We start from the raw sequence: 25,455 nt of genomic DNA, 5'->3' as shown, positions 1-25,455 counted from the left end.
GCTTCGGTGAAATTGAGGGCAGTTCTAGGAATAAGGCTTAAGTAACTTGTTCTTCCAAACTGCATATTTAACATGTTAACACTGAGCTCTGTGTGCTAATGTAGGACACTTGATTTTTTAGGATCAACAAATGGCAAATGCTTCCATATGAGAAGAATATTCCCACCCACAGAAACAGAATTCAGCTTTCCTAAGCAGTAAACAATAGAGAATTAATATGCCCCTCAGAGACAAAGCCAGAAAAAAAAACAACCACACCCCAAAACCAAATGAGATTCACAGTCAGATATTTTTCAGTGCTTCTTTTCTGAGACAGAGCATATTCTCCTGCTAAAAAAAAGGTGAGTGACAGGAACAAATTAATTGATGATTTTTGAAACGTTTAGGAATTTTGTCTGCTTAGAGAAGGAACTTACATAATGATGGGGTCTGCTACCTCAATTCACCTCCTGTAACTTTTCTGAAGAGCAAACAACTAAATGTAGGAAATAAAATCAACCATTTGATATTCACAGAAGTAACAGTGTCCAAACATCTTTAAGAAAAAGAAGTCCACTAGCCAAAAAGAACAAGAACCATTAGAATTTATGATTTTGTTTGAAACACCTTAATTTCACTTTTAATTGCTATACTAATGGCATTCTTTAGTATTTATAGAGTGCTGAGCTGAAAAAAAAATCACTTCTTACAGATTTATAAAACACAATCAAAATGCCAGTGTTTCTAGCTGATTTACTGTAAGACTCATATGAAATTATTTTAAAGCTGCCTTGCCTCGGTTTTTTGAAAGATAAATGTAAGTGCTATGTAGTATCAGCTGCTAAGCCAGTGTGAAGCAATTCAGAGCTTATGACAACCAAGAAAACATTGTCAAATAAAATGCATCAAAGATACTGAAGAAACGACAGTAAGTCGAAATAAAAAAATTCAAGCTGTTCGAGAAATGTAGGATAGAGCTTTGGCAATATTTTTTTATTTCAAAATTAAAAATTCTTCTGGAATCGGCAAGTTAACAATAGCCCTATATTTTTAATTGTAGTTAGGACTACCTAAATGTTGTTCAAACTAAAGACAAGAGCTTTTGATACTGAAAAATCGATACTGCTTGAAATAAGTGAGATTTAAATAGGAAGGAAGCATTTCTCTATGGAAAGTGCTCATAAAATTTACTGGCAGATCTACAGATTTTTTAAGGCCAGCAAGACCCATTACCATCTAATCAACTCTTCTGAATAGCACATGGCACAGAACCTCCCCGTGCAACTACTGCCTCAAGCCCATTCCTCCTGCTTGCATTACCCTTTACTTTTTGAAGGGCATCCAAGTCTTGTTTTACACATTCAAAATGATAGAGAATTCACCACGACTGCAAGTGGCTTCTGTAGCTATCTAACCTTACAGCGAGGTGTTTGCTTTCTCTCACTTTGAAATTGGACTCGGACTGAATTGCTAATGAACCATTTTTTAAAACAAGGCAAAAAGGTGGTGTCATTAGAAAAATCTGCTCCCAGCCTCATATGTATGCTGTGGCTGAGCCATCATTTTGCACAAACTGGCATACCTTTGCATAGACTGAAAGAGATTTTAACATCTCCAGCCTCTCACTGTAAGGTACAATTTCTAGACTTTCAGGTCTTCCTGCAGTTCTTTTGTGATCTTGCTCTCACTGAAATGCCTCTTATATTGCATGTAGTAAAACCCCTTAATACTACCTGCTAGTAATAGCAGCATTCACCCTTGCTTGAGTTGACCTTCTCTTCTGAATATTTCTATCCGTCTCTAATAAAAACTACTCTTAAAACTTATTACTGTACAGTGGGAGCTCATAGTTAAAGTAGGCTTAAGAAAATTCATTTATAAGTAGCCTTAATTTGTGGTAAAATTAGTGAGAATGACCAGTTTTCAAGTATTAGCTGTAATCATGAAATATTTTGCCCCCAAAATGACACGTTATTTTTTTTTTTTTTTAACAGAACCACCCTGTGCCCTCGTATTAGAAATGCACATACTCTAATGAGAAACGGATTACAGGAGCTCTGTTAAAACTACCAGCAAAATTTGCATTTGGGCACTGCGCCTGATCTCCTCACGCAATCCCTCTCTCCAGCAGTATTATCCCAGATGAGTATTTGCATGTCTTGTGTCTAGCCTACCTCAAACAAAACAAACTTGCAATTCTGATGCTCCCCGCTAATTATTAGAAGTAGTTCAATATTCCAATATGCCAAAACAAGAATCACGTCCAAGAAGAACAAAGGTGAAAAGAACTGTATGTAAAGTATGATCAAGCTTGTCTGGTAGTCATATAGCACAGCTAGTTAAGAAAACATACCATAATCTACAGACTAGTCCTTTCATTAAACGATTAGCCTTAAAGACTTTATTAACTTTATTAAAAGTAGAAAAGGTCATATGAAAGGCTAATGTAACTGAGATATTATGCTAAACTATGAGCGTTTTAAGGTATCCACCTTCATAAAAATGTGCAGCATATTAAATTCATTTAATTACTCTAGAGCAATTTCTAATTTGAAAAGCCTATTTTTATGGAACAATGATAAATTAGAGCATAGATGAATTATTTTACAGATTAATACACACAGTTCGAACTGCAATCAAGATTTTAAATGGTTCTAATAGCTGTAGCTCTTATAGTAGGTTCTTTAAGTGCCAAGCAATTAAAATTGTTCTCTTAGCATACTGGTTTAATTTAATACCTCCCAAGTTGCAGAAAATTTGACTTACGCAGAGGAACACACTCATTTGCTATTTCCCTTTGAAATGATGAAATATTTAAAAGGAAACGAATGACCTGGAAAAAGCAATATGATTTTGCTAATTATCATACAACAGCGCTGATAGATCTATCTCAGACTTTCTGAGATCCAGACTCCGGCAAGACACAGATGCATACTTTAAGTCCCTTCCCCTTCATTTCCACACAAAAGCGAATCGGGCACGTGGTGGCGGGCTCCCGGTGGCAGCGGTGTGCTTCAACACATTGGAACTCAGCAAGTACAGGAATGCAGCACTTACGGAGTATCTAAAATGATCTAAGTACTTGGACATGATAGGTAAGCTAATTTCATGAGTAGCCTTTAGATTTGTTCAGCGTTTTGCTCCATGAGCAAGCAAGAGACATTCCACTTGTGTTAGTCACTTGACGAAATAACTGGAGCTCTTCATGCGATGCTCTGCACTAAATAGCTTGGATCATAAATCACACAAATATTATAGATCAAAGTGAGGAAGTTATGCTTGATGTCTGTATTTTTTTAGGAAACCAATTTTTCTTTCCTTCATGTTATAGGAAGATCTTTGTCAAATGAAACATTCACTACCCCTGCACAGTCAAAACACAGGCTCTTCAGCACTGGTCTGTGAAGTCCTAGCCCCTGAGGATCTGATTTTTCTTCCTTTTTCTTACAGTTTCTATTCTCTGACTATTAAAAGAAGCTTAGAAACTGGATCCAAAGATTGCCCAAGTCCGCAGAGACTATGAAGCAGGTATGCTGAGGGACAAGACTTCAAGAATCAAAGTATTACTTCCAAACAGTGATAGAGCCAAGAGTTAACGGAGTCTACCCACTTGTAATTTGGGAAGTAGACATCCTACCCACCTCTCTGTGCCCAGCTGGCAAGCCCAAGTCAGAGTGTTTTCCTGTCCCACCACTTTCTCTTGCATGTCTCTGGCTGACACCATGCAGAAGATCAGGCATGGCTCAAGCACGCAGGCAGGCACGTGCTGGTGTTTGGTGCTACAAGGACATGTGGGGATGGGAGGGACAGGGGGCGAGGGTCTGGAAAAGGAGAGGAACTTAAAAACTTGACCTCTTACGTGATAAGAAGGGAAATAGTGCATCCAAGGGCCAAAATAAATCTTATTTTATATGGAGGTAATAAAGAAGCACTAGAAAAATATAAAAATGAGAGGAATGATGTATGATAGTATTTGTTTGCCAGCTCTGGGAAAATGACTAATAGATTGGGTTAGCAATGAATTTTTGATTTTTGTAGAAGCATTAAAGTTAGATGAACTACTGGTTTATTCATTTCTGGAAGAATAATTCCTCCTCTCATGCAATGTAACAAGAAAGCAAGACCCTGTCACTCTGGAGACAGAGAGGCAGGAGAAACGAGCAAGGTCCAGAGTGACACCGTAAAAGGGAGTTTCACCTTTAGGTCCCTGGTTGAATTTTAAATAGATGAGTTGCCACATGCCTTCTGAGAGTTGTTTGATGTCCTGGGTCAGCTTGGTCTCAAATACAGCTCAGCTCCTCATGGACAAGTGTTCCCATCAGAAGCACTGCAGCAACAGACAACCTCCCTTATGAGCCCTGCAGAACTTGCACCCTTGAACCAGCCTTCTGGAAATACTTAATCGTAGCACCTTTCCCTTTGCCAAAGTGGGGCAGCACCTGTTTTCTTCTCCTCTGGTACCTGAAGCTGAACTAATGTTCCTCGGATACCATAATACAAAACATAATCACCTTATTCCCCCTTCTCAATTTCCGAAAGCTTGCAGGGACAGCTGACCCAGTCCCAGTGCTATTACCTTAGGAACTGGCTTAAATTACTTTAGAGGCAGCCTTGTCATCATTGGGTCTTGTTTTTTTTTTATAACAAAAATACAGGAGTGCTGGTCTAGCTGGGCTGGCTTAATGGCTTTTTAACCCTTTCAGACACTGAACAAGCCTGCTGTGAAAAATCATGTACAGAAGCCAAACCAAGCCAAAACCAAAACCAAAACAAACTGGCCAAACTTGATTAGGTTATAGTGCTGGAAAAGAACACCTACCTGTATGTGCAACAGCTTAGATGCAAGCCGAACTAAAAACAAATACATAAAAGAACCAAAAGAAAACTGTGGAAGTTAATTGCATAATTAATAAAGAATTGGTCTTAGGATCAATGATCACCTCTAAATGTAAAACCACAGCATAAAATACACCACCACAAAAAAAATAATAAAATAAAATTCATTTGATGTCTGCTTCAAAGCCAAACAAATGCTAAACAAATATTTTCAGTAGCCAAAAACTGGCTATCACTAGAAAAACACAGCTACAGACATTCCTCATTGCTGGGCTGACCTCTTCTCAAAATAATCAAATGTAAAGGCTGCTGATGGAAATATATTTAATATCCTGCAGACACAAAGCATTAAAATGTTGTGTTCAGTGCAGATCACCTTGCTTGTACTTTAGGGATGTTTGCTAAGCTTCATTCTATGGTTTGCAGAGCGCTCTGAACTCATCCGGCCTCTTTCATCCTAAATTCTCAGAGTGGTCATCACCTTTTTCTTGCAAAAATTTAAGGGACATTACAAAGGACATTTCACTGCATGTCCATTAAGAATAAAAATGTTGGAAATTGCAGAGAGTGAGGGGCTGGAGTCGCTGGGGCTGTCTGAGAAGCTCTGAAACAAACAGCTCTGAAAGCCACATGTACTGTTGTGCTCTGTGGATTTTTCCACCAAATGGAGCAGGAGGAGCAGAATTTTAATAGCATCTAAAAAGTTGAATCTGAGAATCCATTTAATACAGTGAAAGAGAAAAATGCTAGAGAAATGATGTCAGAAACCATTCTTATTGTTCAAGAAGTACACCATATTTTCTCTAACTGTTGCAGAAAGAAAGCCACCAAGTGTACTTTCAAGAAAATATTTAAATAAAATTGATGAAGTGTCAACACTTGACTGCTTGTTTGAATTGGACAAAATTATAGAAGCTGTTCAATTTGTTCCAATGTTATTATATACCATAAGGACTCATTCGAGCAGTGAGAATACTGCAGACAAGGCGTGAAGATTACAAGATGTCTTAGACTTCTGCCTGGTACAGTATGAAATACAATCCAAAGCAGCAGAAACGTTTTTAGTGGAATTAATTCCTTTCCATCAGGGCTCAGTGGGGAAAAAAGAATCACTGTTCCTTATGCTGTAAGAACACTTTGTTATTTGCTTAAAAGGAAGTTAAATGAATCAAAGCTTCAGACAGCAAAAAAATCCACCCCATAATCAATTAATGTGCCAAATTTTTAATAGGAAAGCAAATCATATTCATTTTTAAACAGACATCTCAGTGCTGGTGTATTTATATTCTAAAACCTAAGGTGTACAGTGAGCTAATGGGGTATGATATTTTTCATAGCTTATCCTTTCTGAAGACACCAGAGTCTTATCTGGCTACTGCGACCCATGCAGAGAGATCTGGGCTCCATCTTTTCCTGGATCCTGTTCCTGAGAGCAGGGTCTTATTGAGCACATCTGAACACCATTATTTAGCATCTTCTTCCATGATTCATCACCCTCTGGCTGGAATTACAATGGAAGTCCCCAGTTACTGTCTGTGACACCCCTAATGGGCTGTCCCCAGTGTCTCACCTAGGAAATTCTTCTGACACACTTGCATTTTCGGAGTACCAGCTGAGTGTAGACACGTCAGTCTGAAATTCTGGACCATGTGTCTTTGCACAAGCACTTACAGGGTATGGAGGACAATGCACATCACAGCTACAGCCTCTCAGCAGTGCCTACAGTCTCTCAACCCAGCACAAGGTTCTAATGCACACGTGAGATGCACAAACAGAGCCTAGGAACATGAGTGCACATCCGTGTCACAGCTGTATGACATCGCACTGAACAGCTAGAACACCATCTGCAAAGCAGCATGCCAACTGAAGATCAATCTCTGGCTGTTTAACAACATCAATTCATCCATATTTCTTGTCCAGCATAGAAATTTTGCTTTGAAAATTAGACTTCCATCCCTTTATTGAGGTAGTCAATGTTGCAGTATCTTGGTATACCCAATGTGAGCAAGAGGAAAAGAGTTTCGCCCATAAACGAAAAGAATAAAATCCACGACTCACCGTGTCTTCCACAAGACCAGGTAAGAAAAAGAGCAGGTAAGAAACAACTCAGTTAATCAACTACTAAGACATTCCAAGCATATATTAACTACCAGTAAAACTAGCATGAGAAATGCACCAGCCTACTTCAGTCATAAAGCACCAAAAAAAAAAAAAAAAAAAAAGAACCTTAAAAATTTAAAACTGACCATAATTTTTTAAGTATCAGTGTTATGAAACTTTTTTCTCTTCAGTATTATTCCAGAGTGGAAATTGCCATGGAAATTCACTAAGGTTTTACCCAGGCTGGCCTCTAATTGGGACTCTCGTGTTCTGTAAAGCCCTGTGCAGCATGGGGTCTCCTGGCTAGGGGGGCTGCTGGTGGGGGACCTCTCTCCCAGCCTGCCTCTTCATCGACAAGCTGCTCCTTACCAGGACACAAATATAATACTCCGAATAAATCCCTAAAACAATTTTTAGGACTTTGCAGAATTTTACCTCTTTAGCACACCTTAATGCCCCGTAACTTTTTAAATGGCAAGCTTCAAAAAACATTGTTTCTTCATATAAATATAAAACAGTGGAAAAAGGCCCTGTATTTCAAAGTTGAAATGGTAATAATAAAAAAGTTATTTGTTTTGCAATGGAGAATTCCCCTCTGCCTTAGTTTACTATTTATAAACCACCAGTCTGGGATTAATTATTATAAATCCTTAAAGCCTAAAAGAAGATTTTAGGCATGTTATGCTATGTATAATCTATACCATTATTAAACTGAAGCTCAAATACCCATTATGTCCTATTTTTGTTGGCTACCTTTTAACATTGCTGCGTTTTATCTACAGTAAATATTATTCCTTGAGGGGAAGTGCTTCCTACTATCTTTGAAACACCAAACTGCCAGAGTGCTGCAGGATCTCCCTCCCAGTGTGACACTGCATGGAAGGAAGGTTTTTTTTTTGCAAAGTACTCTCACCGGGCACCCCGTCCCTCATCCAGTAATTGATGTCTGTTCCATCTGCGTTGTCGAAAACATCTGTAACGTTGATAGGCAGCAGCAGAGCCATGATCTCTTTGATGATGTCACGAGCTTCAGCATTTCCAGTAAAAGCCAGCCCAGATGGCTTGAAGGTGCCCTCATCAGACTCCATGACGATATCGAAGTTGGAGATGTTTTCCTAAACATGCAAGGAAAGAACATATGGGCTTGTGATTTCTGTTTTAAGTGGCAGCATATCTTGGATTCTACAAGTCACTGTGACAGCATAACACACACTTGTTTAAGGATCAGAGAAATGCTTCCTGTGATTGTACATACATAAGCATAAATGAAGGGGTCTAATATTTCTGTATGAAAACATCAAAACAGTTCAAGTTCAGTTATGAGACATCAATAATTTGTAGAAGCCACAACATGACTGGCCAGCTGTCCCCAGCTACTTGGGAACATAGGAAATAAAATCATCGAATCATTAAGTTTGGAAAAGACCTCCGAGATCATCTGGTCCAACCACCACCCTGCTACCAATGTCACCCAGTAAACCCTGTCCCTAAATACCAGTTGGGTAAGTCATTCCCACCATATCTCAGCTTTCACCTGCAGCTCTCACTTCTTTCTCAGAGCTGCAACTCCAGAAATTCTGGTGCAGAGGGAGGGTATGAGGTCTGGTCAGCTTTAAAATAAGACAGAATCACAGAATTTCTAGGTTGGAAGAGACCTCAAGATCATCGAGTCCAACCTCTACCTAACGCTAGCAGTCCCCACTAAACCATATCCCTAAGCTCTACATCTAAACGTCTTTTAAAGACTTCCAGGGATGGTGACTCCACCACTTCCCTGGGCAGCCTGTTCCAGTGTCCAACAACCCTTTCAGTAAAGTTCTTCCTAACATCTAACCTAAAACTCCCCTGGCTCAACTTAAGCCCATTCCCCCTCGTCCTGTCACCAGGCACGTGGGAGAACAGGCCTACCCCCACCTCGCTACAGCCTCCCTTGAGGTATCTGTAGAGAGCAATAAGGTCGCCCCTGAGCCTCCTCTTCTCCAGGCTGAACAAGCCCAGCTCCCTCAGCCGCTCCTCGTAGGACTTGTTCTCCAGGCCCCTCACCAGCTTCATCGCCCTTCTCTGGACTCTCTTGATCACCTCCATGTCCTTCTTGTAGCGAGGGGCCCAAAACTGAACACAGTACTCAAGGCACATGCAAAGCTTGCTCAGACTGCGAAGGACATCCCACTTGACAAAAACAGCTGTTGCCTCCTCAGAAACATTTAATTTTCAATATAGCATGTAGTCAACTGACTTCAATTAGAGGAGTGAAATGCCAAGGTTCCACCTGACCTGAAGGAGCCGTGTCTGTTTTAAGGGAAGTTAGTGTTTTGCAAGGTAAGCCCTTACAGGAAGCATGAAATATTATGTTTTCATGTATAAACGGCATAATGACATTTGCTTTTAGTCTACACCTGGTAGATCCTTTTTAGCTTAACGAATAAAACTTAGCAACCAGATCCATTCATTTGCCTCTTGTACACCCAGAGCACTCAGTCACAAAGGTCTAATTGGAATAAAGTACTTGCAGACTTTACACAAAGGCAAGTTTCCCACTATTTGAGAGCTACACAACATTTTTTGCAAAGTAAAATAGGCCGGGTCAGGCTGAAAAAAGTTATACTTCAGACTACCTAGAATGTGACTAAGAGAACTTACTCATATGTGTAGGAGACTGGATATTTTACTCCTGTGCCCAGACCTGATTTTAAAATTTTATTGCTGTCATGGGTTAGTACTAAAAAGTCACTACAAGAGATACGTGATACCGATGAGTAACAGATCGATGTCATTAGCAAGTTACACAAGCCTAGAGTTCAGTAAAGAATACAGGTGGCTGTGAATTTTGCACAAGTATCAAAATCTGGCCCAGCAAGTTTTCAGAAGTTCTTTACCGAATTTGTCAAGAGTTGTGTTTTATGCTCTTCCTTACCTGGACTCTTTGGAGTTAAATACTCTCTAACATAGTGGAGGTTACTCTCTAAGTCATTTCTAACTTAGAAACAGCAGTTAATAGAATTAATACCAAATCTTTGCAAAAGAAGAAGCAACCATTGATGTTCTAATAACTTAAAATAACCAGTCTATCTATCCACCCTAACCATCGGAAATCTAGGTGAAAATAACTAACACTGCCACCAAATTGGCAATCACATTATACAATGAAAAAAAAAACTAATTTTTTTCAAAGAGTACGTGTAAGGAATTAGGATACATCTAAGCCTACCATCAAATGCAGTACTACAGGTCATGAGTCTCAACATGAAATTGCGATTCTCTGTCTCTTTCGATGTGGTGGGAGAGAAGCTGGCCAAGAAAAACACACTGTTCTGTAAATGGGACCAATGACGTTTAAAAATTGCAGGTACAACAGAAAGAGTATTTCAGAATGTAAACCATCTTCGTGTAATAAATCTGAATAGCAAAACTTCATAATCTGCTAGTATTATTACTGCAGTCCTCGATTGTTTTCTTTCTCATATAAATGTCCACATGTGTTTTTAATATGAAACTGAGAAAGCAAACCACCCACGATACGTTACACCATATTCTTGCTCTAGAAGAAAGCTGTTCAATTCTTAGAACGTGCGGGAGCGACACAAAAACAAAATGCTCTTGGGAAAGAAACTAGACTCATTAGGGGACAGAAAAGAAACAGGTCGCAACTACTTGAAGTACCATGTGTCCTTGAGAAAGTTTTTTTTCCCCTATTTTGTCTACTGGAAGACAGGATTAATTTTAAATCTATTCACTGTCAAGTATGAAAGTAGGGTATTGCAATTTAAAAAAAGGTGGGGGGTTGCTTTCACTGTACCTGCTTTTGTATATGTGTATTAGCATTCCTACTTATACAGAAAGAAATACACACTGAGAAATATGCTACAGGGAAGATGCATCCTTTGTCCTTTGCACTTTATGGTACAGGGATAACTGGCACTTATCAAAGCAGGCTGAGACAGTACAGTGCTCCCTTGGCTAATTCAAGGGAACAGGAGAACAAAACAGGAAGATTTTACAACATAACTGTAGGCTCAGCTGTTTCTTTCATTTTTCCTCATACTGAATGCATCATTTAAACACGCATTTTAAACTCAGTACACTTTTTTTTCTTTTTTTTTTTTTTTTTTCTTTTTCGGAGTAATCCCATTTTCTGCATCCTGGTACTTTGCCACTTCTCTTGGCACATACCAGAAAATTGTATCTCAGTGGCGTAACCTGCTGCCTGATTCTCTGAACTTCAGAACAGACTTTTATCCTTTATCTTCCTCTGCCTTGGTCACAGAATAGGTCACTTCTCTTTATCTTATCATGTTTAGCTCTTTGACTAAATATCTAAATGAAACATTACTGTAAATATTGCATGAGAAAATTGGCTTTTTACAGGTTGCTATTTTTATTGAATATGCAGATAGGCATATCTCTTTGCCTCTACTTATCCTATTTTTTTATTTTAATTTCATACAGGTAGCTACTTATTCACTCAAAATCCCCATAAGTCCTACCAGATGTTAAACTAGACTCCAACATCTCATGACTGACCTGAGTCACTAATGGCAATTCCTCCTACCCAGCTAAAGCAGTGAGATACCTGTAAGGATAAAGGAGGGAACAGCTATCCTAAAAGCTTTTGGTAATTTGGGGCTATTTAAAAGAGAGTGTTACAACTTGTCCAGGACCCCATTACTAGTTTTCTTTTTATATCCACTGAGAAAAAACCATCACTTTACAGAGAAAATCCTGAAGTCTTTAATGGCAGAGCACTGTCCTTGACTAATGGTTAATTTGTTGCAGTAATAAGGGACATCAGTTAATCTGACAGTGCATTTTCAGCTTTCTGTTACTGATTTACACCTTAGGAAACACCAACACTTGTACTCCAGTATTTGACTCAGAGCAATCTGAAGCCAAATATAGCAAGGCAATGGCCATGATGCAAAACTTATGGTGCAACGACAGCCATCCTGCTCGCAGTACTTAGAAGTGCCTTTAAATCGACACCCAAGTTTGTTAGGCTGACAACTTGGACTATGAGAAAGTCAAGAGAAAACACTGTAAACACCTAAGTGGATGTGACAGCTGGAAAAGAAGAAATAAAAAACACAACAGATAATATTTGTAAGGATTTAATAACATATAAACATGGTGTAGTGCATTTTTGAGTTGCTGTTTAGGATCAAGATTGTGTAATGAAGCCAACAGCATAAATAAAAATACAGGAAAAAGCAGACCAGCTGTTAGGGAGCAGAGATGCGCCAGCATCGACACACAATAAACACAGCTATGAGCACAACCATACAGCTCAGACCCTTTCTGAATGAGGACAGGGAAAATCCAGAGCATTGAGAGTTAGAAATCTTTGTAAATCGCCGTGCCATTCTGTGGGAGAAAGTTGCTGTAAGGATGAAGATTAGCACCACTGCTGATATATGATAAGGTATGACCAAGACCCGTGCTTTTCCTGCCACACTTTGTGGGAAAGCTGTCCATAAAAACAGTCCAAGGATTTTACGGCCTGTTCTCTAATTTTAGAGTTACAGGGTAGAGAAGCCAACAACAAAAGTCCCAGTAACTTCGACAGGCTCAGAGCAGCGTTTGGTCATGTACTTATTAGCATTTCACTCACTACAAACATGCTACTAGCACGTCTTGCCCTGTACAATACTGCTGCTGTTTCCTCTGCCAGCAGTCACAGAGATCACCATTCAGGACTGTGAGTTCCCAGGGATGATATGCAAGAAAAAGCAGGCAGCTCTGAAGACAGCAGCACACCAAGCAAGGTATGCGTCAGATTACCTGTAGCCTTGTCTTCAGACTTTATTTTTCTTTGACAACGAGGCTTGTCAAAGAGAAGTGCTCTTCCTGGAAAACACACCATAACTTAAAGCCTTTTACTGTTCAAATACAGGGGTGTCAAACACTCCCTGTGACTCTGAATGACTGATCCCTTTTTGAAAAGTTTCAGGTTTTCATTTGAAAACAGACGACACTGCCAGTATCTTCTAATTAAAGGTTGTGGTTTAAATCAAAGATGATTTTTCCTGATGTATGCATTTTCGGCAAGCAAATGACTACTTCTGTAACCTTCAAGAAGAGATTGATTAAAATACATCAGCAACACCTTAGAAGTTAGCACAGCACACAGATCTTTAATGTTTCTTGTTTTTACACAGCATGCTGTTAGGCTCTGATCTACATGTAGGTAAGAAGTGTAATGTCAAAAAGAAAAGAGGTCACTGAGGAGAAAGTTCATCGCAGTGAGCCAACAGGAGGTGACAGTTTTCTGTGGGGTGTTTGGATAGAGGGATCCCAGCTTTCCTACAGCACAACATCCCAAAATACTGAGGGCCTGTGGTTGGTCTGGGACATGAAAGCAGAGGAACAGCTATCCTCAAAAGAGGTCTCCTTTTAGTAACTCCAGTCAGCCTTGCAGTGACAGAAGGGATTCCTCCAAGGACTGAAAATTCACTTTGAGGAGGAAGGACACCTACATTGCCAGGATGTAGTTGGAGGCCATTCCCATACAGACTGGGGCTAGCTTCACAGATGAAGCTTACAGATAATAAATAGACTTATTATGCATATCTGTATGTATGTATATAAATGCCCCCCCCTCTCTCTCCCTACACTGTTTAAAATTAGTTGTTATATACATTTAGTTACTGAATTATTTCTCTCATAAGGCCTAACCTATCCTCTGATGAGCAACACCATTTTTAAGGCAAAAGAAGTGACAGTTGTGGAGGCACTGTACTAAATAAATATTAATACAAATAAATACAAGTGTACGGACTTCATCTGTTGGCTTGCTGTTCATGTTGTGTACCTGATGTAATACAAGGAGCCTAATGTTTCCTTCTGGACAGTACAGGCAGACACCCCACCAGTTCAGGAGTTTCAGACAGCAGCTCTGCTACTTCTATGAGGGAAAGAAAAGGGAGAAAACATACAAATACAGAAGTTCTCAGAACACTGGACATACACGAAATTTGCTCAGATGGAGCCAAGATGAGGCAGCCAAGAGACACGCTGCCATGACTGATTCTGTGCCCGCCCTGCTTCAGGCTGGGTAAGGAGTCAACAATTCTTTGTGTTTTAGCAAAATCTGATTTTCTCTGCAGCTTTCAGTAGCAGTATGACACTTCTATATTAAGAATTATGAAATCCTGCTGACCTAGAACTGGTATAAAATATAATTGTATAATTATATTAGCTTTCCTGTGGTGAATACAATCAAGGATGCTACTGGCTGTTAACTGCAATTCTGAAGAATGCAGTGCAATTATTTTCTGTTGGTGTTTTGTAACTGAACCCTTCTCTTTTTATTCGTTTCTTCCATTTCTCAACTTGGTGATTCATGGCAGAACGTTAAAATAGTGCTATCAGCCCGACCTGCTAAATAGAGATCTCCACGTTAGGTTATTTGCATAAATCAAATTGGAGGACAACAAAATGACAGGGAGGTCAAAGAATTCTCAAAATAAGTATTCAAAAAGCAAGAAAATCTTGTGACCAAGGGCTTGAGGCTTCAGAGACTACTTTTTCATTCTTATCTTTCTGTGTTCTGTGCAGTTGTTTTCCCCTTTGATGAAATAACCCTGTATCCATAACCAAAACAAATCGTTTTCTGCTCATTTTCTCATTTCTCTTCTTTCAACCCTTCTTGCTTTTTAGGCATTGTGTTGTATAAATCTAAAGTAATGGAACATAGAAAAAATATCTTGCTTATTGTTAATTTGCTAAACTCATCCCACATTCATCATGAAAGAAAGCATCCAGAGAGAAGACCAACACTGAAACTGGACAGGAAATAATTTCCAAATCCTGAAAAGCTTCGATTATTCTTGTGTGTCCTGTTTCAATTCAAATCAAAAAGAAAACCATCAGACTTCTCCACAAAGATCAGGTGGCATTAATGAATTATTAATGAAGTTTATTATGTGTGGTAGTGTCCACAGGAGGCCTCATGTCCAACAAGTCATGGTGCTGTCTCCAGCACAAACACAACATTAAAAGCTAGCTGTAGACCCAAGAGCCTCACGTGCCTTTTGAAGGTAAGACAACAGATGGAAATAGAGGAGAGAGAGCTACGGCACAACAGGACAGCAGTGGTCAAAACAAAAAGCACTAGTTTTAACTTCTGATTACAGAGAATATTTCCTTGGAACAGTTAGTAGCCAAATGGTCAACAAATTTCATTGGGATAGAAGAATCCATATGCAAGTCCTGGATATGTTTGGTTCAAATCACTCACAAACACATCTCACATTTCACCAGAGTATTTTGTACCTTGGGCAATAATCAGAATGTTGAAATCTACGAGTTTTCTGAAAACTCTGGTTTTGAGGAGCCAATCTTTTCTGGGGAAGAATCATTTTACCTGAAAGTGATGAGAAAGTTTTTGGATATTTGCTCCTTAGAGAAAGTAAGTCATTAGTAAATTACAGTATAAACCTCATAAACAAAGAATATTTATATTAGCAAATTTCAGAAAGTCCTTTTTTTTTTTTTTTTAATGCAGACCCAGCTTGGGCAAAATAGCAAACCTTCTGATAATAAACACAAAAAGGAAACCATAGAAAACAGTGATGATTAATATTTTCCATAAAGTCTAACCTTTCCTAAAATGTTAAAGCAGTGTATGGTATGTGCACCAGAAATGTAGTAAGTACTGTAAACATCATTAAGGTAGCAATAAAAACATGCAGAAATATTGTAAGAATGCTTTCTCTAATATAATTTTAAATAAATTCCTAACACATTAATGCCTTCAATTATGGCAACAGAGATACCAAAGCAAATTTGAATTTGGCCTAGTATCTCTTTTATCTGTTAATTACGACATGCATTTGCTTTCCTGAGAGATTGCATTCGATACTTCTATTCCAAAATAATTACATGCAATTCACAGTCCCTTAATTCAACTGGGTAAAAGCTGGTAACCTTGTGGTCATGGTACATGTATCTTTGGTACATGTATTTTTGGCAGAGACCAGTCCAAAGCAATGAAATGAAGCCAGAACAAAGGGCCAACACCAGTCTCATCAACTTGCAAGATAAATGCAAGGTGCATGTCTTTAACTTTTCTCTCTGAAAAGTGTAGAGTGACAGATACATATGAAACAACAAACTGCAGAAGTCTCCACCAAGGCAAGACGCTTCATTACATATACTTCCTTCTTCTCTCATGAAACCAACATAAGACTAAATGTGTGAAATACTTAAAACCCTACTGGAGGGCACTCAGGTGCTGTTGTTGAAAGGTGTAGGAGAGTCTGTACAGAATAGATGCAATGGGAATCCCTCCAGAATTATTAAACCACCTTCCTGTTTCTTCCATGCAACTTGGAGAGGAAAGTGGCAGTTCCAATATTTCCTATTTTTATAGTTATTTATATTGTCTATACATTAGAGCCCGCCTCAGCAACCAGGTCACACAAATAAGCAATGGGCAAAGAAAAGTCTTAGATGTAGTGTTGTACACCAAGATCTGGATCCTTTTATTTCATTACTCTTCATCATGGTAGGGAGTCTTTACTGTAAAGGAAAATCAGGCTATTTCCAGCCCAGGATTAAATCTAAGTACTGGCCACCACTTAAAAGCAGTGAGCGCATCGATGGGTGTTTTCTTTGGGAGCGAAGATGCTGGTGATTCCCCTGGGAGGCTTCTATCCCCCAGTCAAAACCAAGCAGGGTCTGTGGGATGTACTGGTGGGTGACAGGTACCCCAGCACTAATGGAGGCACTGGCACTGCTGGATGGTATTTGGCTCTCAGCTCTTGGAAGTGTCTTGGAAAAATCATACCAAGGGAGCAATAGATGAGGACTGTGAGAGTCTCTGCAGAAAAAAATATTTTATAAAACAAAAAAAAAGGGTTGCATTAGTAATTTACGTGGTTGAGCTTACTCTAACTGCAGTTGGGTAAATATGCTTTTCCTAAGCATCTATTAACTGAATGCTGTCAGAAACAGGAGACAGGGTTGGACTGTGCTTTGGTCAACCCAACATGGCAGCTATTTCTTTCTGATAAAGCTCTCAACATCTGATCCAGCCTATGACTCGTTTTAAAAACCAGACACTGCAATACTGGGCTCTACAGAAACACTTGAGAGTGATACAAATAATGCAATTATGCAGGGATATGAGTTAATTATCTGCACCATAGTAAAATCACCATGTTGCTGCTATCTGTTATTTCTGCAGTAACTTATTCCTTGTACAACAGTGGCAACCTACTATGACAGATGAGGAAGAAAGACCTGAAATTAAATTGAAAGAAAAAAAACAAATAAGCTACAAAAGTAAGAGCATTTGTACTTGTCCAGTACTATATTGTCTTCATTTCTTCTCCTCTGCCACATTTCCACTGACACAAGGATGTAATTTACAATGTCAAGGAAATCCATGTCTGTCTGTGCTGAATTACAGCATTCATATTTCTACTTGTTTGTAGTGAACTAAAGTCATAATAAGCCCAGCCAGGCAGATGAGTCATACGGCCCATCTTTCATTTAACAAGGCATCTTTAAATACCACTCTTACTTAACTTGTACTCATTAACATCAAGAAGTGATGTTTTGTGCCATACTACCCTAATTGCCAGAAATTCGCACAAGTGAATCATTAAAAGGTTAAGATATTTTTCATGCTAAATATAATGTACAGTATTAATCTGCTTTATTTTGTTATTATGAGTAATGCGATGTCCTAGAGTTGTATCAATTTATAATTATGCCAGATCACATGGCAGGGGGGAAACAAGAACAACAAACAACAGACGGATGTAATTTCTGCTTAAATTCTCCATGCAAATTACAAATTCATGTCAAGTTAGGCTGTGGTTTCTTCACAAAGCACACCATCCAGATGGAATCACAACAGCACAGCAAAAATCGAGACACATCTTTGTCAGTTTAAAAGCAAAGTAACCAAATATCCTTCAAACAACACCCAGATCTGTTTTATATTTTCCTATTTGATCCTTCAGCCTACTTTTTGGTATTAATTCTGAATATAAATACTAAGGACAACACTGAAATACAGGATTTTTGGAAAAAGATGAGAAGTGGATAAGACAATTTCACATGTTGCTGACAATTCTAAGACCATAGGATGGAGCTGACTTTCCAAGATGGAAATGGGTGTTCTTCTCAAAAGCTACAGAGGTGATACACTTCTCACGAGCAGCATGCACCAGGCACAAGACATCTGCTTTGTCCCTTCCAGCTCTTCTGAAATGCACTTCCGTAAATGAGAAGCATCTCTTTTCTTTGCTATGTATTTCAGAACATTTCATGCTAGTTTAATTCTGCTGAACACCAGAGTATCCATGGTAAATCCGGAGCCCTTAATACTTGCTAAACTGCAATCTGGCACCTCCCTGAATCTGAAAAAGCAAACTCCTATGTTCCTCTTCCAAATGAGAGCGCTGAGCTATCTCTATAATGTGGAAGTATAAAGGAGACCACATTATGCATGGGTAGTTAAACACAGTTCTTAGTAATGGTTGACCATTAATAATTGACCATTCCTCAATTAGCCACAAAACTAAAACCACTGTGATGCTATCTCTGACCACTCTATTGAAGATGAAAATTGATTTAGTCTTGTTCATAACAGTGAAGTTGATTCAATGTGAAACTTTCATATATTTGTTCTGTTAGGCTGTTTACCACTAAAAATTTATTTTAGGAATTTATCGCTTTCTTCTAAGTCTGCTTGCCTACTATTGTACAGCAGGTGACTTCCTAAACACATTCTTAATCATCTTGTATCTTTGTCTCATATATACCAACCATCATTGAGAGTAAATACTACTACACTGGGGAACAGATTAAAATATAACTACTTAAGCTTAGTTATGAAGGTACAGTATAAATTTTCTAGGGAAAAAAATACATATTCCAAAGACTTAAAAAAGTTTTATGTAACTGTCCTTTATGTCTTGCTGTACTTTGAAAATGCCATTGTTCACAGATGGATCAGATGTGATAATATACAACATTTTTACCCTGATAACCAGCCACAGAGTTTGCCTCATCAGAAATCAAGCATTTAAAATATTCCAGATCCCATAAAATTAATAATTGACATAGAGTATTTTAGATTAGACACCATTAAAGTAAGTTAAGATTGCAAAGATTTTTCTTTGTATTATTTCATGTTTTACATTGTAAAATATTATGAGAAAATGCAATGAAGCAGAAATATGTAAGCCAAACAAAATTTATTTATATTACCAACACATGTGGAGCATTCCTCATTCATCCCCAGAAAGCTAGCTATGCTTGAAAGCTATGGCAGCTATCATCATAAAATAGCTGTTTCAGAAGTTTTGTGATAGAATATGTTAAGTCAAATGAAACGTGTATGTATGTACACGTCACATTATGTTAAATGTAAAATGAAGTTTACATTCATGATAGAAGACAGAAAACATACTCTCAGGCAGATCTGGAATCACTATTTCCAGTCAGATATTAAACTGAACATTCTGACAAAAATAATGAGTAGATCATGAAACTATAGAAAAATGTGCTGTCAAGGAAATCATCTGAAGACACTACTTACCTTGTGCAACTGGTAGTATTGCTCAGCACCTACTCCTCCTTGTTCTTCTCCTGTCCATAGCACCATGCGTAGAGTTCTTTTTGGACGAAGTCCTAAAATATAATTTTAAATGTTTTTAGTACTAAGTATTTGCTTATTTGAGCATTTGTCTGCATTTGTCACCATTTTCCAATTGCAGAAAAGCCTGTTTCCATTCAGTCATGTCTAACTTCAACGAATGCAACCTACTTCTACTGTTGGTTTTGTTGTCTACAGTATTTGGGTTTGTTTTTGGAAAGGGCTGGGGTGCAAGGAGAGAGACTATGAGAGAAAGGGGCAGTTTGTTGTTGTGCTGCTACCAGGCCTCTGATGCAGCAGCAGAGGAAGAGCAAATCTGGGGGACACAACGTAGGTGACCACAAAACATAACATAAAATAACTACCTTGGTAGGTTTCTGATACATATGCTGCCATCCTAATGGTCTGCAGTAAATAATGTGTGCATACTTTCAGCAGATCCAAATGCAGTTTTCATGAGAATTATTATTTTTCTTGTCATGCTTAATTTATTACAATTAATTGGAAATGAACTACTCGATTTTTATGAGAAATGCTTCCCCCTTCCAGGAACTGAGAGGCACTAGAGTATTATTATTTTTTTTAATCAGACCAATGAAAAGAGACAATCTGTACTCTGGAATCTGAAATACAACTGCCTGCTGAATGTATGCAAAGCTTTTTAAAACATAGCAAACACAAGGCCACTCTGTATTTTGTTACAATAGCTCAGTAAGAAAGATAAGTTCTCAGATACATTTTGAAACTGTGTCTGCTATGGCAAAAGCAAACAGATAGATGTTGCTGCCCTTTATTTATTTGATTGATTGTACTCATAAACAAATACATCTGAGACATCAAATCTGAGAGCACTGAAGAGCAAGCAGAGCACGAATAAACAGTGCTTTCTGTACAGTGTAAAGCTAATTATGTTTCAGCAAAAATAACCTCCTCAAAACTATTAGAAAGAAAATAAGCCAGATAGGAGAATATAGCAAACACTAAAGCATAAATGACCCCACACACTTCTGTGCTGAGGAGAAATAATATCAGTATCACTGTCAAAACTGAATTAATTTCCTAGCTAAAATGGATGAAGTCTACAAATAGACCTGACCTTCATTAATTTTTTCCCTCAACCCAAAGAAAATCAACCCAAAGAAAATCAACCAAAGGTTTCCTTCTAGAAATCACATTAGCAATCCTAATAACTGAAGACAGAGTGTAGAAGTTATATTCAGAATCTGAAAAACAAACAACACCTTGGCTTGTCCATTATTTCATAATGAAAGAAGCAAAAAGCATAGAATCAAGGGATTAAAAAGTGTATTTTCTAAATGTTGACCTGCTGTCTGTAAACAGACAGGTCATCAGCTCTCTTTACTTTAAAAACAGTTCTCCCCCTTCTCCCCCCCACCCCTCCATCCCAGTGGATTTCCTGCTTTTCTCCTAAATCTTTACAGCATAGGATTAGCCTTCTTCGCATTTCAAATCAGCCAGATGGCCAATGAGAGAAAATGAAGATACTAAAATAGTAATCATGTTGACGTGAGGAAGATTTTAGGCACAAAATAACCACAGATGTGTCAATGGCTCCATTACAAGAGGTAATTTAATAACTGCTATTTGCAGCTTTAGCAGTGAGCACAGGTGCCAGCAAAAGGCTGTTTGTCCTAGCACAAAACACAAAGCACTGAAGCCCAGCCTCCAGCCCACCACACCAAGGCTACCTAAGGGCTTGGATAGGAGATGTTTGAGACAGGGGAGCAGCATCTTCTGCCTCCTTCCAGCCATGGGAGATGAAGTGCTGCTAGTCTGGAAATAAAGATGCTGCTGTCCAACAGGGAACTTGGATGTGCTCAGCCTGGTTGCTCTCTCTTGCTCTGCCAGAGCTTGGTAAGGTCTCAGCTCACTTAAATGGAAGAATTTTGAGGTCCAAATGGCCCCTTTGTAGCTGGTCATTGCATCTTTCCACTAAAATGGACGGGAGAGAAAGCCCTGCTGAGCTTTGCAATTTCTGTGAGCAGATTCACTTGCGTGTTCTACTGAAATTAAATACGAAATCTTTAAAAGAAGAAAAAAAAAGAAGTCATAAAGTCTAGAGGCATTTATTTTAAAAACAAAACGAAGTATACAGAGGAAAATCTAATTTCCTCATTATCTTGAAGTGATAAGAGTTTATCTACCTGTTATTAAAAACACAGCTGTTCTGAGCAAAGTACATCAAATAAATCCAATATTCACAAGTAAAATTGCCAAGAATATTCTGAATGCATGCCTTTATTAAAAATATGAACTACTATACTTAAGCTACAACTTTTTTTTTTTTTTTTTTTTAATTAAAATTACCAATTTGGGTTTGTTTCACAAAATCCACTGGTTCCTAAGTTCCTAAGGAACAAAACAGTGCCACAAAATCTTGCAGATCACAGCCCGAATGCATACTGAAAAGACATGATAAAATAACAGTTGGGCTAGGAAACTGTGTTCTGTGATGAGTGTCTCATGTAGAGGGGCATGTAGCAAATTTTAAAATTAAGGAAAACTGTTTCAAAATAAAACAGTGCCTCCCTCTTTTGAAATATTATATATTCTAAAGCAGAAGACAGAAGATTTTTTTTCAACTTACCCAGAATATTTAAATACATAGATTGTTTTGGAAAAGTGCAGTAGGTTATAACTGTATTCACTGGTGCATCAGTGCAAGGAGCCTACTGTGCCCTTCCTGGGTCAATCAGATCTGAAATTAAGTAACTCAAGTGGAAGTTGCAGAACTCAACAGCTACTCAAAAACACCCAAATCCTACAGCTTCCATCCTATTGCAGCATCCCAATAAAAAGAATAGCAGGGACTTTACAGGAGGATAAACTTCAAAAGGTGATAGTTGGTACTCAGATTATTCTTTCTAAACTCAAATAACTAAGACCAAAACCAAGGCATCTATAGATCTTCCTCAATCTGCAGAATAATTTACAAATTTACATATTTCCAATATTTAAAAAAAATGAGGCTTTTTTTTTTTTTTTTCCTCTACATTACCCTTAACTGAGAAACACAGTCATAGTATAGCACAAAGGTGCATTTTACTGATCAGCATCAGCACTCCTATGGCTTATCCCAAGTGAAAGATATACTGTGGTGCACCTGGGCTCCCAAGTTAAAGGATGAAATGAAAACATTTATCCCAGGCTACTTCTGCATTATACACCCTCAGTGCTGCAGTAGCTGCTTGCATGTTTTCACTGTCTCCAGGTGCTGTACTTCACGATTGCTTGACCACTTCAGCCATACTTTGATGCAGCTCTTATTGATTTGATATTCTGTTTCTTCTAAATTATGCTGAAGTGCTCAGACTTGCAGATGTCAGCAGCAAGCTTAGGTTAGCCAAAAAACGCAAATGCTTGAGAAAAAAATGGATTTGTAATTGTACTAGAAAAAAGGTATTAACTAAGAAGTCTAACGTCAACTGTCAGCTACAATAAAGTACTTTGCCAAAAGCCTTTCTTTCATACTTTACATAAGAGGTAATTACCAGCAAATGACATAGAAGTGTGTATATATGTGTGTGTACACATGTATGTACATAAATACATGTGTGTACACGTATATATATACACGTTTTACATTAATTTTAAATCTAAAATGGGTATTTTTGAGGCATGATAGTGTTGATTTAATCCACGTATGTTGGTACAACAGTGGATGATCTCCCTGTGATAAGGCACTTACCAGGACAGTATGCAAAACTTTAATTTTATATCCTGCACATCTTGCTCCTGCTTGATAGATTCCCACACAGCAAAATTGAAACGTATCATCTGGTATTAGCATATATAAATTATGATAATCTGTCACATATTATGTAAAAAATAAATAAATGTGCTCCACCCTCATGATAGCACATAAACCATGAGGGAGAACTTGAACTGTGTCTTTTTTAATCAAAATAAAGATCGGTATTGTAAATACTGAATTTCCTTTAGTAAATATTTTTCCACTTTATAAACACAAATTCTTACCAATGAGAAGGATTAAGTATGAAGACACAGTGTTTTCTAAGAAGACAGTGTATGATAGCTGATCAGACTTCTTCAAGAGAAGTCATCACATTGTTGTAATACCGATCATCTTTTGAAAATATAGAGAAACAAAGGATTTTTTTACTCTGCAAACCCAAGATACTGGTATCACCCACAAAACAAATCAAATACCCGTTCAGCTTACAAGAAGCATATTAGCATGCTGCAAATGGATGTGCATTGTCCTAGAGTGCCTCAAACTCAGCACCGCCAGCGGGCTGAGGAAAGGGATTGTCCTGCTTTGCTCTGCGCTGGTGCAGTCTCATCTTGGGCACTGTGTGCAGTTTTGGGAGTCACAATATAAGGACATAAAACTACTAGGGAGTGGCCACAGAGGGCTACGAAGATGGTGAAGGGTCTACAGGGGAGATGTAGCAGGAGCAGCTGGGGTCCCTTGGTGTGCTCAGCCCCGAGCAGAGCAGGCTGAGGGGAGGCCTCATGGCGACCTGCAGCTCCCTCACGAGGGGAGCGGAGGGGCAGGCGCTGAGCTCTGCTCTCTGGGGACAGCGACAGGACCCGAGGGAACGGCATGGAGCTGGGACAGGGGAGGGTCAGGCTGGGGGTTAGGGAAAGGGTCTGCACCCAGAGGGGAGCATGCTGGAGTTCAAGGAGTGTTCGGACAATGCTGTCAGACATAGCGTCTGATTTTTGGGGTGGTCCTGTGTGGAGCCAGGAGTTGTACTGGATGATCCTTGTGGGTCCTATATACTATGATTCTATGTGACTTAACAGGTAAAACATTTTAACTTGCATTTATACAGTATTCAGTGATAAAATATACGTCATGTGCTGCCAGCAGGATATGGCTGTACATAGGAAAGCAGGCTATGCCTGTATATGCATGCCTACACTATTTTTTGTTATTTTGAATTTCTAGAACCTATTCCTATTTATTTGATATATGAGCTGCATTTATTTCCCATCCCTAACGAGTTTTAGGACAATTTGTAATAAGTTGCATTACCTGAAGAGAGGAGAAGCTCCTCAGCAGTATAAGGATGGGACTGAAGCTCATCTGTATACAGTAAAAAGGAAAATGACTGCAACCCCCCCATGCCCTCTGGAACTATGAAAAACATTAGCTATTTTAGGGCTTTTCCAGTTTCACCCTCCTCAGACCACACATAAATGGCCTAACAAAGCCTTGAACTGAGCCGCAAAGTAGAACAAATTGCACTACCAGCTCGCTCCCTTGGTCTCATACTGCTTAAAATGCTGATATATTTACTTCAGGAGCTTCTGTGGAGAGGTACATACAGATATATCACCCAAAAAACTGTCCCACTGCTGTATTTAACATCACGAACTATGTATTTTTCTGCATTATTATTGCCTGAAACTCCTTTAAAAGGGTATATATACAAAAAGGACTAAGATACATGACACAATGAACACAGCCAGTCTGAGTTTCCCCCATGCTATGCTTCCTGCTTTCTCCATTCTCTCTCCTGCTATGTCTTCTTTGTTGCACAGTTAACATGGAAATTTCCCAAGCCTCTTGTGACTTTACTGGCAGCCTTCAGAAAAAAAAAACAAAAAACAAAAAAACAAAAAACAAACAAACAAACAAAAAAAAAAAAAAAAAAAAAAAGCAATTTCTGGTGCATATTTTAGGGTCAAATTAGCTGTATCAATACTCATTCTTAATTGCTCTGTTTTGGTTACAACACACTAGCAGTCCTTTTATGCATTATTAAAATCCTCTCCAATCTAGCAATGCTCTGTTAATTTTTTTTAATCTGGCCAAATATTCAGAGTCTTTTTCATTTTCTTTTAGATTTGATCTGCTGAAGCGTTTCAACCATTAACAGATTGGGAAACACGCAATTTTCTGAAATTTCCAGAATCTCAGCAAATGCTTTATTTGCTGGTTT

The 25,455-nt window shown here is 38.5% G+C and overlaps 1 protein-coding gene across 1 annotated transcript in view; it reads right to left on the bottom strand.

Annotated features, from left to right (window-relative positions):
* CPQ (carboxypeptidase Q) overlaps positions 1–25,455 on the bottom strand; it is a 154,814-nt gene that overhangs the window by 24,177 nt on the left and 105,182 nt on the right. Inside the window, exons 6-7 of the mRNA XM_032181425.1 lie at positions 19,466–19,557; positions 7,829–8,030 (exon numbers count right to left, since the gene is read on the bottom strand). Of these exons, the coding sequence (XP_032037316.1) occupies positions 7,829–8,030; positions 19,466–19,557 (294 nt within the window). The remainder of the gene's footprint in view (positions 1–7,828; positions 8,031–19,465; positions 19,558–25,455) is intronic.

The sequence above is a fragment of the Aythya fuligula genome, chromosome 2, assembly GCF_009819795.1.
Source record: "Aythya fuligula isolate bAytFul2 chromosome 2, bAytFul2.pri, whole genome shotgun sequence".
Lineage (NCBI taxonomy): Eukaryota > Metazoa > Chordata > Aves > Anseriformes > Anatidae > Aythya > Aythya fuligula.
This window is presented reverse-complemented; position numbering and strand designations above follow the sequence as displayed.